Raw genomic sequence first — 18201 nt, forward strand, 5'->3', positions numbered from 1 at the left:
ACACCATGTAAGAGGGAAAAAATAAAAATAACGTTACAGTGTTGAGACACAAGCACGAGTAAACAGCTTCCAACCCAGAGACGGGGCTGCGGATGGGCGATGCCCCCAAAGATATCTGATACAACTGGAGGCAGGAAACTGGGAAACACCGTGGACGGCAGACAATCGCAGGACACGATACATGCAAAATCATACAATGTCACTAAGTAGGCTACCCGAACTTTAAAACCTAAATCAAATTTAATTACTTGAATTAAAAATACCTAAATCAAATTTAATTACTTGAATTAAAAATAAAATACGCACAATTGCTCTGTGTAGCAAATAGAAATATTTGGTCGCCTTCTGCAAAATGACATTTGTATAATCTGTTTAATTAAATGAAAGCCCGGTGTACTTGTAATCCTAACTACATTTCCCATAAGGCTCGTTACGCGGAATATATGGGGCGTGTACTTCAGCCAGCGGCGGGAAAATGGAAAATGTCTGTATCCTGTAGTCATTCCAAACGTCGGGCAGACTGAATTACAGTAATGTTTCATTGTTTTCTTACAAGTTATGCTGTGGCCCGGAAAGTCGAAACAACGGTTTGTGCAGATCGGCTCACTAGTTTGACAGATTGATGGTGTCTTGATGTACATTCATGGCTCCTGTAAATATTAAATACGTTGTTTCATTCACCTCTCAGGTATGTCACTGATTGTTATAACTGTGCTAATCTGTTCAGCGGCTAAAGCGGTTTTATTTATTTTTACTTATATTCAAGCCAATATAAGTACTGTTACCAGAAAATGTTGTACTAAATTCATATTAATTGCATTAATGACCGGACTCGTTACTTTTCCAATCTAACTCACAGGAATTTGCCTTTACAAACTGTCTATTTTACTTTCAGTAATTGCTCATTTCCAGTAGCCTAGACAGAAATCATCGCGTGGGTGGGCCGGCAAAAAAAAATCACATGGGCCAGTACCATAACAATAAACCTGGCAACAAAATCACAGACTCCATAGCTCCATATTCTCGCTGTGAACACTGAAAGGGGGCAGGCCCACCCGACCAGTGAGCCTCTCTGTTCCAGTGAAACCTGTGCTGACAGATGGATGAAGATAAAACAAAGTTTAAATCTGCTCTGGAATGTCAAATTCCATATAGTGATGTAACCCAATAAATGCATGGCGTCGCAGGACTCGAAAAACGGCGTGGAGAATCTGTGTGCCGAATCAGATTCCCCGAGACCCTGGCTGTGCAGCGCGCAGGACCGGAGCGGCATGATGAAGGCGGAGCTCCAGTTAGTCCGCGCTGCAGTGATTGGCTACATTGACGTGGGTGAGCGGTCCTTCCACTTCCGTGTTCTGTTTCGTTGTAAATTGACCCTCTTTGGCTTATCCCATTTTAATGTCCATAGCAAGGGCATAATTTTGGGTTGAGCATGGGGGGCGGGGTGAGGTCTCCACCTATTTATGAGGGGTTAACCCATCCACCCCCCATAATTTACACCCATGGTATATAGTATATGGTGTTCCTCTTTCCCTCTGACAGGTAACTGCGGCTCTGCCTTCATTCAGATAGACGTGGGCCGTTCCTCCTGGCCTGTGGACCATCCATATGTCACGCTGCTACCCACGGCGACACTGATGAGCCCTGGAGATTCTAGGCAGGGCACTGGGAGGACAGGGGTGCGGATGTTCAAGAAAGGTCAGCCGGACGATGTGGCAGTCTTTCAAAATTTTTTATTATCTAAAACACTGGACATGTCAGCATTGATCTGCCTGTACATGTTGCGCTTGACGAAAGGGGTTTCGTTTTCAAAACAGAAAAGTATCCGTCACTGTTTTGCTGGTCAGTGTCGCCATTTTTTTGTGTCTCTCTCTCCTCCAGATGACTTCCTCTCTGCCGGGAGGGAGGCACCTTGGGACAGAGTGCGTGTGACCTGTCACCAGCCCTTCAATAGGCATGCCCAGTTCGGTTTGTCTTTTCTGCAAATCCGCACCTGCCTGGTAGACACAGAGCCCACAGACAACGTGGAATCGGTTAGTAAAGGGAGGGGGATGTTATGATTGGGAGAACCACTTGCACACACCCACTTAGTATTTCATCATTATCATCACTTTTTTGTATGTCTGCCTAAGAGGTTTGTTTGGTCTCTGTGTTTACACTGAGTCTCAAATTACATTTGGTTAGCAGATGGGTTTGTCCAAAGCAACATACAAGCTAGGATGAGTATTTAACAACTGTAATCTTAGTAAACCGTAAATATTTAAAAACTAAATAATTGGAGGTTTTATACCCACAAACAGACAGTGCAGATGTCATTATTATGACAATAGTATACCATCTTTTGGATGATTTTAGTATTATTATTTTTCACATAATGGCACTTAGGAATGTTGCTGTCAGGTTTTTAAACTTGTCTGCCCCTTGATGTGTAACTTGCTGACCTGTCCCCCCCCCCCTCCACAGAAAACCCCAGAGCAGGTGACGTCAAAAGTGAGAGAGTGGCTGTCCAGCCCAGCAGTGCAAAGGACCTTCTTTGGACGGACAACAGGGTGAGATGCACTTCAAGCATTTCAGGATTTAAGATGTTTGACTGGCCGCATGCAGCATGTACGTTGGAAGACTTACTCGGTCAGCCAGTCCCAGTACAAGAACAGCTGACAGTAAATAAACCAGAGGTTTGCAACCATTCATATGCAGTGCCGGTAGAAACAATATTGAAATAGTTCATTTCAGTCTGCTGGCACTGTAGTTAGAGCAAGAGGAGCATTTCAGAGGACGTGTGGATCACAAGACGGTCAAGGGTTAATGAACCAAGCAATTGCATAATATTGGATGCTTGCTGGCTGGTCAGCGGGGCTTCTGAGTCCTTATGCTGGGAAGGAGGGTAAACGGGCAGGTATATCGCATCTCCAGGGAGGCTGTTTCAGAAAAGGGGGCCCGGAAACCCGGGGCAGGGCTGAGCCGCATGGCCCGCATGGTCGTCACGGCGACCGCATCCTCCAAACACCTGCTCCCCAAGCTGCAGGCCCATCCGCAGAGCCAGACCAGCGATGTGGACCAGTCCAGCTGCGGGGGTAAGTACCGCTTGCGGTGCTGGGAAACTGGGGTGCTGCTGGAACAGTGGGCCGGCTGTTACCATGGTAATAACTGAGTACATTGTTTTACAAAACAGGTTCCATCCATATCCCACCTGTATGTGCTGTATATTAAAGTGGCAACAATGGTGCATGGGGATATTTGAATTATTACTGTCAATTTATTATTAAATAATGATGGTAAAAAGACCTCCCCCATCCTTAACAGATAATGTGCCCAAGACCAGTGAGAAACAGACCAGGAGACACTTGGAAAGGAAGTCAGTTACTAAAAAAAGGTAAACCACTAGGCCGGCTTTGAAAATCCATCCATCCATCCATCCATCCATTTTCCCGCCATTTATCCTGTTCAGTGTTGTAGGAGTTTCTCTAAATTCTCCCATCAAGATGTGTAACAGGTCCGAAGCTGAGGGCTGGGGGCACGATCCTGAAATACGTTCTGAAAAGTCTTTCACAGAATTCACAGCTTGGATTGTTCTGTTCCCCCGTTCTCCCACCAGGCCCGCTCACACCCACGCCCCTCCCTCCACGAAGAAGGGCAGGGCAGCGGCCCGCACGGAATCCGTCCCAGCAGGCTCCAGTGCCAGCGGAACCCCCGCCTGTTCACAGACTGAATGTGGAGAAGGCGAGGCTCCGGAGACAACCTGCCCTTTATGTGGAGGTGATTGTGTTTTAAGTGTTTTTGAGTGAGCAGAGTCAAGGGGACAGTCAGTTAGCATTTGAACTTTGAGCCTTAAGGTGGTTTGGTTGAGTTCCCAGCAGAACCACTGACCAGATTTCATTGGAAAAAGTGACCCGGTGCCGTAAGAAACACTGTAAGGTGGCAATGTTGATGTCCCTCCCTCACATGGGCTGTTTTGATCTCTCTCTGTCAGGGTATTTCACCAGTGAGTACCTGCCCATGCATGCCTCCTCGTGCCAGGGAGAGGAGGAGTGGCCATTGACCCAGGGTACCATGGCAACAAGCACCACCCCTCCCCCCAGCCCCTCCTTCAGTCCCCAAGTCGACCTGGTGCCCTGCCCACTGTGCTCCTTCCGGTTTCCCCCGGGCCAGATCCAGCAGCACGCCAGCAGCTGCGGCGACCCCGACCAGCCCCAGTGGGAGTGGCTGGACTGACTTTTACATTACCCCCCCCCCAGTGTCAGCACTGCCGGAAGCCCAGGGAGCAGCTGTTTGGCACTAGGTGCGGTTCATCATGGCCTCCTCATCCCGGAGATAGAACTTATTTTTCATTGGCATCAAAAAAATAAACTGATAATGAGATGCTGAGACCTGGGAGGGGATTCTCTCCAGCTGTGCATTAAACTTTTATCTTTTTCACTTTTACCCTTTGTGTCTTGTGCTGTACATGCATTCTTTGTTCTCCATTTTGTATACATCAGCAGCTTTCATCCAAAATTAATTTTCTGTCTTGATTACCTGTATTATCTGTGCTAATAAGGGCCAACAGTTTTTTGTTTTTTTTTGTCGATTCTTGCGTTTGACCTGTTGTTCCACAAACCTTCAAGATGACTATGGACGTAACTGCAAGCAGGTGTGTGTGTGTGTGTGTGTGTGTGTGTGTGTGTGTGTGTGTGTGTGTGTGTGTGTGTGTGTGTGTGTGTGTGTGTGTGTGTGTGAGAGAGAGAGAGGCAAGCCCTCGAAGAGTCAAACGAGGTGTGAAATTTTTCGAAACTGTTGTGGCTTGACTGGCCCATTCCCGAGGGTGGAGGCCTCTCATTGGTCTCTGATGGTCCATGGTTCCAGATGCAACAGCAGAAACCCCAGAGCAGGGTGTGGGGGGGTGACTGCCAGAGAGAAGGTAGTGCAGGAAAAGTCTCAGCTCTTGTTCAAACGCCAGCAGGAGCTACTGGTTGCACTGGCAGGGGTGGGTGTTTTCTGGAAGCCAAGTCTCATGTCTCACCTGAGGAGGTTCTAGTGAGAGCCTGAGGACCATCTCCCCGATTCTCCATCCCGACTCTGAAGCTGCTGCTCCCTGTTTGCAAGATGAACATGCAGAATCTGACGGTGAGGAAGATGTGTGCTTTCAGGGGTGGGTGATGGTCAGTGTGCTGTGGCAAAGGACTGCTTTTGCTGCTGTGATGTCTGTGATGAGAGATGGAGTGGATCAAACAGAGCGGGAAAAGCAATCACACTGCTCATGCATCCTCAGGAAAATACCAAGGGGATCTGAGAGACACCTGTTGGTTGACAATAATAAAACTTGTAAAATGGAGATGTATAGTGCTTTGCAAAACTCTTAGGCAGTTGAAGAAAATATCATGTGGGTATTGAGTTTATATTTGCTCAGGAAAAAAGCAGCACTTAGTGGAACATATGGAAAATAATAGTAATACAATTTTTAAAATTACAAATTTCTTCTCTTCACCAGAAAGTTACTGATATTTTGTTGGATGGCTAGATGGACACCACTTTGGTTCCCAAACCTCTCCTCAGGGGCACCTCAGCCATTCCACATATTTATTAAATTTCACCACCAGCTGAATTAATTACCTTAGTTAACTCAATTAGGTATTGATTAGCCAAACAAAGTGATTTAGTGGTCAAGTTAAAACATACACTGGTGAATTGGACAGTTGCTGCAAAAACTGGGCTGACATTAGGAGAGGTTTTGAAATAGCTAAGCTGACACACTTGGACAGACATCATGGTTTTACCCCCAATATATGGATGATTTCAAACATCAATGTCGTTGACTGTCTAAGACGTTTCCACGACACTGTATGTTGGGCACTTGTCTCTTCACTAGTCCTGTTTCAGCTGCATCTTCTGCTAAATTTCTGCCCTGGGTAAATCCTCAGAAATCGGCCGTAAATCATCTCTCCATGCTAGGCGGAGCAATGGCGGGAGATCATGAACAGGAAGATGCATTTCCCTCCCGAGCTGATCGGTGCCATCCAGGAGGGGAACACGGTGATGGTGTCGGACCTGCTGAAGATCGGCGACGGCATCATCCGGCAGCTGGACGACTCCGAGGACCGGCAGTGGCGGGAGGCCCTGAATCTGGCTATCCGGCTTGGCAGGGAAGACACCTTAGATGCCCTGCTGCAGGGAGTCAAGTTCGACTTCCGGCAGATCCACGAGGCGCTGCTGGTGGCGGTGGACACCAACCAGCCGCAGGTGGTCAAGAAGCTCCTGGACCGGCTGGATCAGGAGAAGGGGGTGGGCAACAACAAAGTGGACGTGCGCTCCTTCTCGCTGGCCATCTTCGACCACTCCATCGACGACTCGCAGTTCGCACCCGGGGTGACGCCGCTGACACTGGCCTGCCAGAAGGACCTCTACGACATCGTCACCATGTTGACGCGCAAGGGCCACGTCATCCCACGGCCGCACAGCATCTCCTGCGCCTGCCTGGAGTGCCGCAACGGCCGGCAGTACGATCTGCTGAAGTTCTCGCTGTCGCGCATAAACACGTACCGCGGCATCGCCAGCCGAGCCTACCTCTCCATCACCTCCGAGGACGCCATGCTCAGCGCGTTCCGCCTCAGCAGGGACCTGCGCAGGCTCTCCAAGAAGGAGCCCGAGTTCAAGGTGAGGCAGCATCATTAGCGCCTGGCTGTATTTATTTCGGGATCTCAGATGAAAGAGCAGGGCAGTATTACTTATTTAACTATCCAGGCAGGGCTGGGGAGCAAAATGAATGACACCGTCCTTCCATCTGTCATCTGTAATCACCCATCCAGTATAGGGTCACGGTGATGAAGGACACCAGCATTTAAATTATTTAGTGGCTTAATAGACAGTTCTATCCATAGTGATTTTTCCATCCGTCTATTCATCCATCCATCCATCCATCCATCCATTCATCCATCCATCCTACTTCTTATCCAATACATTGACAAAGTGATTTAGCATCATCAATATTTTATTTGCATTTATCTGTGTGTATTGGTGCAGTATCACTGACATGATGGATGTTGAAGGTCATTGTGACCCTGTTAAAGATAAGGGTGGTGTGTGGCTCAGTGGGTTAGTACACTGTGCCTGTGATTAGAAGGTTGCTGGTTCAAATCCGAGGCTTAGCAGAGATTTCACCATTGGGCTTCCTGAGCAAGGCCTTTAACCCTAACTGTCCAGGGACTGACCCTCCTTTCTCAAAAAAATGTATGTGATTCCGAATGTAATAAAATTGCGAAAAATATACAATATAAATGAGTGGTCATAAGAAAGATGGATTTAGAAGAAGGTGCCTCAGGTCTGCTTCCTTAGCTGCTGTGCTCCTTGCTGGCCTTCCTCAGTATGATCTGCATGCATGTGTGTGGTAAAGTCACCAGCATGGTGTGACATGGAAGGGGTCTCCAAGCCTGCTTTCATACTGCCCCCCTGGGTAAGTTACATGTTTCCCCATAGTGACCACACAGCATGATTGTGTACTATGGGGCAAAGTGAGGGATCTGAGCCTCAGCTCAGTGAATCTGCTGTAATACAGCACACTGGTGTATCAAAGGTATCCTTCAGTCCCTCTAACTTCCTCAGCCCCCCAATAATTAATTTCTACATTTATTTATTTAGCAACCACTTATCCAATGTCACATACATTTGAAAAATCAGGGTCAACCACTTCCTGGACCAATTGGGGATCAAGGGCCTTGTTCAAGGGCCTGCTGGTAAAGTCACTCAGCCAATTATGAGGTTTGAACCAGCAACCTTCTGACCACATAGCATCCTAACCCACTGAGCTACACCCCTCCCATGTATCTGCCCTAAAACACTAAAAACAGAAAGCAGACTGCTCAGATGGATCCTGGGTAATCACCCCCCCACGCTCAGATGAATCCAGGGTAATCACCCCCCCCCCCACACACACATCCTCACAGCCGCAGTACCTGAGTCTGGAGGAGCTGTGCCAGGAGTTTGCCGTGGAGCTCCTGGGAATGTGCCGCAACCAGAGTGAGGTCACCACCATCCTCAACGACTGCGACGACGACAGCGAGGACGAGGACGGCCTGGATGGCCGGGCTTTCGAGGAGGGCATCCCCAATCTGGCCCGCCTCCGCCTCGCTGTCAACTACAACCAGAAACAGGTGAGGCTGGGGCCATGTGGGGGCTACGGGGCCCCCACCCACCTAAATGCTTACGAAGATGCCACTGTCCCAAATGGAAGGGAATCTTTCAAATATCTAATGTGACAACTGCCTTATCTACTGTTATCATTTGCACATCTGCCTTATATATTGTTACCATTTGCACATCTGCCTTATATATTGTTACCATTTGCACATCTGCCTTATATATTGTTATCATTTGCACATCTGCCTTATATATTGTTACCATTTGCACATCTGCCTTATATATTGTTACCATTTGCACATCTGCCTTATATATTGCTACCATTTGCACATCTGCCTTATCTACTGTTATCATTTGCACATCTGCCTTATATATTGTTACCATTTGCACATCTGCCTTATATATTGCTACCATTTGCACATCTGCCTTATCTACTGTTATCATTTGCACATCTGCCTTATATATTGTTACCATTTGCACATCTGCCTTATATATTGTTATCATTTGCACATCTGCCTTATATATTGCTACCATTTGCACATCTGCCTTATCTACTGTTATCATTTGCACATCTGCCTTATATATTGTTACCATTTGCACAACTGCCTTTTTTGTCGATATGTCACTTGCCCTGTCAGTTTGTCTTGTGTCTTGTTATCTGTCTTTTATATAGAATGTCTATTCAAATTCTAGTTCTAATTGGAGGGCACACACACCAGTGAGCCAGAAACTGCATTTCGGTTCCCATGTATGTCTTGCACATAAAATGTAAATTGACAATAAAATATCTTTGAATCTTTGAATAATTGCATCTTTGACTTGTATTTAAATTTTTCAAGATTCAAGAGATCAATATGCATATGTACATCCGGGATGAAGCGTCATCTTGCTGAGTTCCGTGGTGCTACATTTACACAGTGACTCAGAGCAGTTAATAACCAAGGCAGTGAAACACTAGCTAGAGACAGAGTCTTGGTCAAATTAAAAGTTGGATGGGCAATTATTTTCCCTCGAGGGTCAGATTTTTAGTCTCAGCATACTGTAATATACAAAAGGGGCAGAACATAGGACATGATTCTAAATTAACACAATTTCTCTGTCTATCTATCTATCTATCCATCCATCCATCTGTCCGTCCTTCTCTAGTTTGTGGCACATCCCATCTGCCAGCAGGTGCTCTCCTCCATTTGGTGTGGCAGCCTCTCAGGCTGGAAGGGCAGCAAGACGGCCTGGAAGCTTTTTGTGTCCGTCGCCATCTTCATCACCATGCCGTTCCTCTGCCTCATCTACTGGTTCGCCCCAAAGTCCAAGGTAGGCAGCTGGAGGGTCCATTTGGTGTTGAACTACAACCATAAGGCTAGATCCATAAGAGGGGGACAGCGTTATATTCGAATCATTTAAATGTGTAGGAGTTCTCTCAGTCCAGCTGGTTGCACAGAATCTAATAGACCAGGACAGTTATTGTCCTCAGGGATTAAAACTGTATTCATATGAAGTCTTTTCTGTGCAGCAAACTACACAATTCAATTCACTGTGCAGTGAGCTGGATGGAAATGAGTGGAAAGCTTGATATGAGTTTCTGACGGTGGTCCGGTCACCACTCCCAGCTCCTCTGGCCCCAGCCTCTTTCCCTCTTTGTTCCTCCAGGTCCAATTAAAAGTCTCATTAAAAGTTGCATTCACTCCACCTCATGTTGATCTTGGTTGCCTGTATCAGATCGGCAAGACGCTGAAAATCCCCGTGATCAAGTTCCTGCTCCACTCCGCTTCCTACCTCTGGTTCCTCATCACGCTGCTGTGCGAGTCCATCGCCATGGAGATGTTTCGGACCGAGTTCGCCTCACGCCACCAGAACATGCTGCACAACTCCCTGCACATGGTGTGGGTGGTGGGTGAGTCCGTTTCCCGCCTGAGAGTCCGAGCTGATGCGTATCTTTAACTTAGTACAGTGAAAAAACTTCTACTATTTAAGGATTAATGCACGACGTGCTAAAACCGTAATCCAGTCGTTAGCTTGAGATTGACCATTTAATTCCAAAACCCATGGCAATGAAAAAAAAAGTTGAGGATAAAGTATCCATGAGCTCATTGTATGATCTCATGCGATTTCAGCTCACAAACGTGAAAATGGCTAAGCCAGGGGTGGCCAATCTTATCTGCAAGTGTACCAGTGTGTATGCAGGTTTTGGGATAACCTTTAGATCAGCTGTTCAAACCCAGGTGTGAGGACTCTTCAGCCAATCAGTCCTCTAATTAGTAATCTAATTAGGGAGTTACAGCGAAACCCCGCACACACACAGCGGCCCTTTCTGGATAAGACTGCCCACCCCAGGTCTAGGCCAAGTGTGCAATAACTGTGGTATTTGCATCAGGTGATGGTTCTTTGCCTTTGCAGCCATTAGTTTTGTGTGCCTAATCCCCCCCCCCCACCCCCACCCCCACGCCCGAGGTCCAATACCCCTGCATATAACACACAGCTTGTTTTGCATTAATCCTTACTTCTTTAGACTCAAAGATCATAATAGCATGTCGATTTGCAGCTGTGATTTCCCTGGCTGGTACTACTTGTGAGGTTATAAAAAACTAAAGAACATCCTTCTGACCAATCAGATTCAAGAATTCAACAGTGCCATTGTATACAAACACAATAAAATGGTTCTACACTAAAGGCTAATTTAAAATTTCTAACCTAGTTGAAAAAACATTTAAGGTTGAGTGGGGAAATGGAGTGAGGTGGAACTGCAGAGCACAACCAGTGGGGGGGAACAGTAACCCCCCAGCCCTGATCTGACTTGGTGTGACTCCAACCCCCAACGCTGCAGGCTTCTTCTGGTTTGAGTGTAAGGAGGTGTGGATTGAGGGCTTGCGCACTTACCTCCTGGACTGGTGGAACTGCCTGGACATGATGGTCCTCAGCATGTATCTTGCGTCCTTTGCCCTGCGCGTTGTCATCGTGCTCAAGGGCTACTTCATTTGCCAGGAACCCAACCGCCTGCAAGAGTGTGCCTACTTCACACATTCTGGTGAGTAGCAGAAGCTCCCATGGGGCCTTGCAATGACCTCTGACCCCTGACTTCACTGTCATTGCCCAACCAAAGCCACAGTGCCAAATTTGGTTGCATCAATAAATGTTCATTGTCAAAATTGCATATACAGTTTACTGTTATTTAATTTAGCAGAAGCTTTTGTCCAAAACATGAGGATCAGAGATCTGGGTCAGCCAGTGTTCACAGAGCACTTGGGGTTAAGGGCCTTGCTCAAGGGCCCAATGGTTATATCATCCTGCCAACCTTGAGATTGAACTGGCAATCTTCCGATAACAGGTCACCATCAGGGCTGGACTGGCCATCTGGCGCACTGGGCATTTTCTGGGTGGGCCGATGGCTATGTGGGCTGGGAAAAATACAAAATTTATAGCTAGGCAACAATTATCATAGGGAGCCCCTACTTGCCCCACCTGGCCATGAGGAACCACAAAGTCTAGGACCGATTTTAAATTCCAGTCCAGCCCTAGTCACCATTAGTCAATGAGTAATGAATAAATGTAAATCTTTTAATTTCCAAGCAATACATGTGTAGATAATGAGCAACAAATGTTGACTTTTCCTTACATGAATAGCTCCAATGATGTCAAAATACCGAGTAACCGTACCATACTACTAGCACATCCAGACAAGTATGAAGTACAAATGGCACTCTTAGTGAAACCAGCAGATTTTCCTGTCCTGTCAGAGATTAATTTCATGTTTGACTTGCTGGGGTGCTGATTGCACTGTTAGTTAACACTTTACCAAATAGAATTGAATTTGTAGCCAGAGCCACTTTATCCCACCGATGCCCTATGAACGCTGTGCCTCAGTTTACCATCGACCCCCTACAGGCCGTGAGGAGTGGAGACAGGAGGACCCACAACTGGTCGCGGAGGTGCTGTTTGCTGTGACCAGCATGCTGAGTTTCACACGCCTGGCTTACATCCTGCCAGCCCAAGAATCCCTGGGAACGATGCAGATCTCCATCGGCAAAATGATCGACGACATGATGAGGTGAGACGAGAACTGGGATACATTGAAAATTCCAAGCTATTCAGTGAAATGTACACATAAGCAAGAGACCGCTTTCTGAAAAATCAATTTCCTTCCTGCCAAGATTCCTGTTCATCTTGATGATCATTGGGACAGCCTTCCTCTGTGGAATCAATAGCATCTACGTGCCCTATGTCATCTCTCCACGCCTTGGACAGTATGACATCACTTCTTCATGCCTTCATCACGAGGCTATGTCTCTCTTGAATTCCTGAAGTTGGTCGGCTCATTGTCGGGATTAAAGTGGTCCACTAAATTTACTGAAATATTGTCATCATGTGTTTTTCACAAAAACAAATCTTTCATCAAAAAAAATTCATCTTTTGAGTCAAAGATGTTTTCCAGCTCTTGTGGCCACTGATTTCCCTCTCCAGGTTCAACGAGACCTTCCGCTTCCTCTTCTGGACAATGTTTGGAGTGGTGAACCAGGAGTACGTGGACATGCCGGACTTCGTGGTGGCCGAGTTCGTGGGCCGGGTGCTGTATGGCATCTTCACCCTGATCATTGTCATTGTGCTGCTCAACATGCTGATCGCCATGATCACCAACTCCTTCCAGAAGATTGAGGTGAGGGATTCTGCGTGGCACCCTAGGCTGTTAGGGAGAGGGTGGCAGACAAATGGATTTTTTCGAATCCAGAAAGAGTTACACCCCCTTCCCCCATTTAGGATGATGCGGACGTGGAGTGGAAGTTTGCCCGCTCCAAGCTCTACCTCAATTACTTTCGAGAAGGTCTCACCATGCCGGTCCCCTTCAACATCATCCCCTCTCCTAAGGCGACCTTCTATCTGATACGGTGGGCGCAAAGAATCGGTCCAAACAAATACATTTCCCCAGCTCAATGCATGGTTTAACAGAACAAAGTCATTCTGTTGATCATGATCCTACAAAGTATACAATCTTGATATAGGGAATATATATTACGATATTTTTCTTCTGTTTTTTTTTGTTTGCATAGTTTTATCGACATCAATGCAATTATTTCAATGAATATTTTATTTAACCAGGAAGGTCCCACTGATGTATGAGATGGGCCACAAAATAAGAAGTACAAATGGAAACAGATAACATCACAAAAGCATGCAAAGAACATGCAAATTGATTATGGGAAATAATAGCACACAAACTGTACATAATAGCATTCAAAGAACAGTACTGAGTAGGTTGAACAGGCATGAAAATCATTTTATTGGTATAGAAAACAGAATGTGCCGAGTATTTTGGGAAATACTTCAGTGTTGAAATATTTTTACTGGCACTTGTGTCACATTGTCATTATTGGTGATCAGCGATTGATTTCTGCTGTCTCTCATGCCAGAGGAATCTTCCGGAGGATCTGCTGCTGCTGTGATTTCAACACGACACCGGACTACCCCCCCATCCCCTCCATCGTGAGTACAGATTAAGATGCTGTACTTCAGATCATGGTGGTTGCTGGTTCAAATCCCAGTGTCGACAGAATGATTTCACTAATGGGCTTCTGAGCAAGGCCCCTAACCTCCAATCGCTCCAGGGACTGACTGACCCTACATTCTCACTTTTTCCCTACTTTTGATAAAAGTCTCTGCTAAATAAATGTAATCCATGACATTTTATAGCGAAATTAACACTTTATTGCAGGCTACCCTGCTGTATTTAACTTACAGATAGGAACAGCAGATATTGGCATTTTTTAGTTTTGCACGTCACCTGTGGATGGCTGTTGAGCTTTAAGGCTGTCGGTTCGGTGCCCCGCAGTCAAACGGGATGCCAAACGAGGGGGCAAGCCGGTTGCCCTACAGACAGCAAGTGATCCGGGCCCTGGTGCAGCGCTACATTGAGTCGGCGCGCCGGGAGTTTGCGGAGAGCAAGCGCAAAGGTGGGTCTGGGAGGGCGGGGCTGGTTAGGGCTTGGCCATCACCATGGCAACTCGTACGAGGTCAGTCAGTGCGAGAAGAGGGGATGAATGAATGAGGAAGAGGGTAAGAGTTGAAAGTGCTGTGCTTCGGTCTAGCTGATGTACCTCAGCGATGTGAAAAATCACAGTATTTTTCTGAAGGATCTAATAATGAGCCAAATGTGCCTGCACACACTCAAAAGGTCTGTTTTACTGTGTTGATTCTGCATGTTAGCAGCACTTTGGCTCTATGGTTGTGGGTTCAAATCCCACCCCCGCCTCTACGTGCCCAGAGTTTGCCAGTTTTCCCAGCATTCACATGGGTCTCCTTCCATGTTAGATGTGCTGGTAACGGTGGGCTCTAAGCTGTCCACAACGGTGACGGATGGATGGATCTGGCTTATTTGATCTCTCTGGTCCTGCTGCGGTTGCATTTCTTCACAGATGTGGGTAACCGGATCACGGAACTGAACAAAGTCGTGTCCAGGCTACACTCAGAGATGAAACAGATCCACCAGGTGCTGATGCACGGTAACTTCGGCGTGTCAGACAGCACCACCAGCGAGGGGTCCTCCATGCTGGGCAAGTACATCATGGGAGCCAAGAACAACTTCCGGGGCTTCAGCAGTGTTGGCCCTCCCAAGCACACCCCCCTGCAGGTGACGGTGCATGAGATGGAGGATGAAGAAGTGAAGAAGGAAGAGGTGGTGGAGGTGGAGGCAACAACGGTGGAGGTAGAGGACCAGACCTATGCAAAGGGAGGTGAGGACCAGACTTCTTCCCCAACTGGCAGCAAGCGCTCCTGGGATACAGGCTTTGGTTCCCAGGAAGGGGAGTCATCAATTGAGGGAGGGGCAGAGACATCTACTACAACCCCATCTGAGAATGGGGCAGACTTAAATTAGTACTGGATCATTCGTGTGTGTTCTTTGGTGGAATTCCTGATCCAGGATTATCTGAATATCATAGGTAACCGATGAACTTGGCTAAATGGTAAAAACATCTTTTCTTCTTGCCTGACAATGGAACACTAACTAATCATCTGTCCGACTCTCCTTCTCTCTAACAGTCTCTGGTAGACACTCCTAGACTCACAGGGTCCCTGTACTTTAAGGTCAAATGGATGCAAAAATAAATTAATAAAAAGCTCTATCTGTAAAACAGCTGCGGTTTAACCTGGTTTAAGATTAATTCAGCCAAACAGTTTCTTTTACAGTTTAACATTTTAGCTAAACTGCTACTAAAAAGCAGCTGAAGAGGTTTTAAGACGGAGTTGCCTAAAACAAAGCAATACTGAATTATATATTATTAATCTGTAAATGTCTCCTTTGCACTTTCAGTCCTTTCATATTACTAATGGCATACACTAAACTTAATAAATAATAATGAGTCCTTAAACTGTTGGGAAATTTTCTCCACCATTAAAATACAAGTTAGAGTGTTAGATTTACATGAGAGTGATGGAGACAAATCCTACAACCAACACAATGTTCTTCTTATAAAACCACAGTTAGTCTATCTGCTGTGTTTCTGTGTTCTGAAGTGTACAAGTCAATCATTGCAGGCCTGTGATTTTTTTAGGGAGATCAATGGTGACAAGTATTTTTTGTTCTGTTGAACTCTGTTACTTTTTTGCCAACATGCATCTGTGGAAATTGTAATTTCTTTTACTAAAATTTATCAGAACACTTAAATACAGCCTCCTCTGATCTCATATTTGATGGGTGCCTATTCATTTTAAATGCAGACATGTAATTACACAGGGTATTAAGTATGTTATTAATAATATGTGATTTGGTAACATGTTGAAACTATGACCATTTCTAAACTGTGCTTAAACCATTTGCAGAACAGGTCTAATATTAACCAGACATGTGATGACTAGTTGCATGTAGGTCAATTTTAAAGTGACACAGCAACTGTGTTTATTTTAAACTGCGGACTCAGAAGAAACAGCAGTGGCGTTTCTGAGACCACATGACTGGCCCCCGGTTTAAGATCAGCTTTCACCAGACTGCCTCCGAGCGTCTGGTGAAATGGAAGCGTGAGTTGGTGCTGGCGTTGTGGTACGGCTGTTTCCGCGGGAGGAAAACAAAGGTCGCCAGGGTGGATTGCCCTCCGTTCTCACGGCACCCTGTTTTTCTCCCAGTTAGAGCGGTTACTGTGTATTGACGGCCTCCCATGGCGTCGCTTGCAGGTCGCAGCTTGCTGAGCACCCGCTGTTTGTGCCTATTCCCCCGGTTCCCCACCGCAATTAATTAGCGTGTCACACCCATTGTTTCCATCACACCTGAGTCCTCCATCACTGAAGCAAATGATCAGGACTAATTACAACACAATACTGTTACCCCCACCTTCTCTGCTGTTTTTCACTTGTCTCACCATAACAACGTCCTACGCTATTTAAAATTTAGTTATGTTCTGCTATACAGAAGAAGTATCATAAGGGATCCTAGAGCCTCTTGCCACCCTATTTTTTTTTTTTATCCCTCCTTAAAAAAATATTCTAAATCCTTTTAACGATTTTGTGCCACTAGAATCACCCGAGGAGTAGTATTCATAAATGTTGTTTAATGTTCATGTTACTTTTAACATAATTGGAAACACGTGGAGGTGGTTTAGCTCAGACTTGACCCAGACTTCCTTTTGCATCACTGATCTGTTGTGGAGAGTCCACAAATAGCATGTATTTCTCAAAAAGTGGAGGTTATTTAGGCCTAATTTCTAGAAATACAGAAATAGATTGTTGACCCTTGTGTTAAAGGGCTTTCCGTAACACTTTAAAATTTTCGGTGAATCGGGTGCATATTATGGTAGGTTCTGGTGTACAAATGCTTATTTTGGGGTTAGAATCATGCCCTTTCCATTTCAGTTCTGCCAAGCAACACAGACCAGCATCTACAGTTATAAAATTGCTTATGCACTTGATGTTTTGCAGCGATTTGTCATGCACACCTCAGCACAGATAATGCTAATGCTCATTTTGCTTTTCTCTCAATTTAAATTTTAACGTGACGCTGACATTTGCCATGATTCAAAACAAACAATAATACACTACTTGCAAAAAGAGACCTTTGGCTTTCTGTATATATTCTATACCATATGAATATATACATAGAACGATGTAAACTGCATTGGCAAAATGGGAAAAAAAAAGTTAATTCTATGGCTGTGTCCAAATTCAGGGGCAGCATCCTTCAAATGCTGCAATCTATGCTGCCTTTGTAAGCCGTGTCCTTCGAATATTTGCGCCATGAATCTTGAGATCTCGGCAAAAGAATGCTGCATTTCTAGGCTGAATTTGAAGGAGCCTTCAAAATGGGACACACTCGTCCTTTGAATGCGGTACAGTGTGTGAATTCGCACAGCAGGCTTGCAGCAGACTTCAGTTGGTGCCTGGCGCCACCTAGTGGTCCTCATATATATGCCAACTGTAGAGCACATTTGGATCAGCAAATCACATCATGATCTGGTTTGGACATCTTCATGGTACAGAAACTACTTATCAGTCCAAGCAAATAGTACTTGTTAATTCAATCCAGATGATCTGCTTATATTCTTCCTTATATTATTCATAATCACTTATCCTGTATAGTGGTACAAAATTCTGTGTGTGTGCCTTACAATGGACTGGCATCTTAGCCAGAATCTCTACAGTCTCATTCCCAGTGCATTTTCTGGGATGGGTTTTGATAAGAAGTGCAAGATGGTTGTATTTGTAGCAAGATGCAACCGATTCATCAATTAAACTTGAAAATCACACGGACGGCTATGATTTCCGGCAATAAATATTTAAAAACGAATGTCATTATAATGATTTTCTTTCTGACCCTGTATCAAAAAAACCTGTGCATTGCATTGTCAAAGCATAATAAAGTACATTTGTAGCCATTGTAATCGCGCTCTAATAATGTTGAGATACGAGCAGTAATCAAACCATTACTAGATGTTATTTTATAATATTAATTGTAATAGAACAGATATGTGGCTGTTACATGCCTTCGACTGTCAAGGCAGAAACACTAACAACTGCACAACACTGAAAGTTGTATCCGAATAATCATGATAGATCATAGAGCCAAACATGACCCACAGGTAAAACAACCGCAGACCATTTTCTTAATGCTGAAATGTT

General features: G+C 45.5%; 2 protein-coding genes across 4 annotated transcripts; both read left to right on the forward strand.

Annotated features, from left to right (window-relative positions):
* Positions 1 to 448: 448 nt before the first annotated feature.
* xndc1 (xrcc1 N-terminal domain containing 1) lies at positions 449 to 4422 on the forward strand. 3 transcript variants are annotated; one of them, XM_072702357.1, is made up of 9 exons: positions 449 to 587; positions 1188 to 1329; positions 1543 to 1698; positions 1882 to 2033; positions 2464 to 2549; positions 2914 to 3074; positions 3304 to 3373; positions 3596 to 3756; positions 3971 to 4422. In XM_072702357.1, exons 1-9 carry the CDS (start codon positions 534 to 536, stop codon positions 4210 to 4212), a joined length of 1224 nt encoding a protein of 407 aa, XP_072558458.1. In that variant the 5' UTR covers positions 449 to 533; the 3' UTR covers positions 4213 to 4422. The 3 variants fall into 3 exon arrangements, with proteins under 3 accessions (XP_072558458.1, XP_072558459.1, XP_072558460.1); XM_072702358.1 differs by having other exon boundaries at positions 458 to 688; XM_072702359.1 differs by having other exon boundaries at positions 471 to 530.
* A 605-nt stretch (positions 4423 to 5027) lies between these two features.
* Positions 5028 to 14971, forward strand: trpc2b (transient receptor potential cation channel subfamily C member 2b). Its single transcript, XM_072702388.1, has 13 exons — positions 5028 to 5103; positions 5929 to 6630; positions 7917 to 8123; positions 9256 to 9420; positions 9826 to 10000; positions 10931 to 11131; positions 11989 to 12151; positions 12255 to 12347; positions 12565 to 12757; positions 12859 to 12986; positions 13509 to 13581; positions 13928 to 14048; positions 14511 to 14971. Exons 1-13 carry the CDS (start codon positions 5083 to 5085, stop codon positions 14969 to 14971), a joined length of 2703 nt encoding a protein of 900 aa, XP_072558489.1. The 5' UTR covers positions 5028 to 5082.
* Positions 14972 to 18201: the final 3230 nt, after the last annotated feature.

The sequence above is a fragment of the Paramormyrops kingsleyae genome, chromosome 18 (assembly GCF_048594095.1).
Source record: "Paramormyrops kingsleyae isolate MSU_618 chromosome 18, PKINGS_0.4, whole genome shotgun sequence".
NCBI classification, from domain to species: Eukaryota; Metazoa; Chordata; class Actinopteri; order Osteoglossiformes; family Mormyridae; genus Paramormyrops; species Paramormyrops kingsleyae.

Coding starts and splice junctions, on each gene's coding strand:
- xndc1 (XM_072702357.1), top strand. CDS start 534: ATGTTTCATTGTTTTCTTACAAGTTATGCTGTGGCCCGGAAAGTCGAA. Junction 1,699..1,881: donor GGTGCGGATGTTCAAGAAAG/GTCAGCCGGACG, acceptor TCTCTCCTCCAG/ATGACTTCCTCTCTGCCGGG. Junction 3,075..3,303: donor GGACCAGTCCAGCTGCGGGG/GTAAGTACCGCT, acceptor CATCCTTAACAG/ATAATGTGCCCAAGACCAGT.
- trpc2b (XM_072702388.1), top strand. CDS start 5,083: ATGAACATGCAGAATCTGACG. Junction 12,987..13,508: donor GCGACCTTCTATCTGATACG/GTGGGCGCAAAG, acceptor CTCTCATGCCAG/AGGAATCTTCCGGAGGATCT. Junction 14,049..14,510: donor TGCGGAGAGCAAGCGCAAAG/GTGGGTCTGGGA, acceptor ATTTCTTCACAG/ATGTGGGTAACCGGATCACG.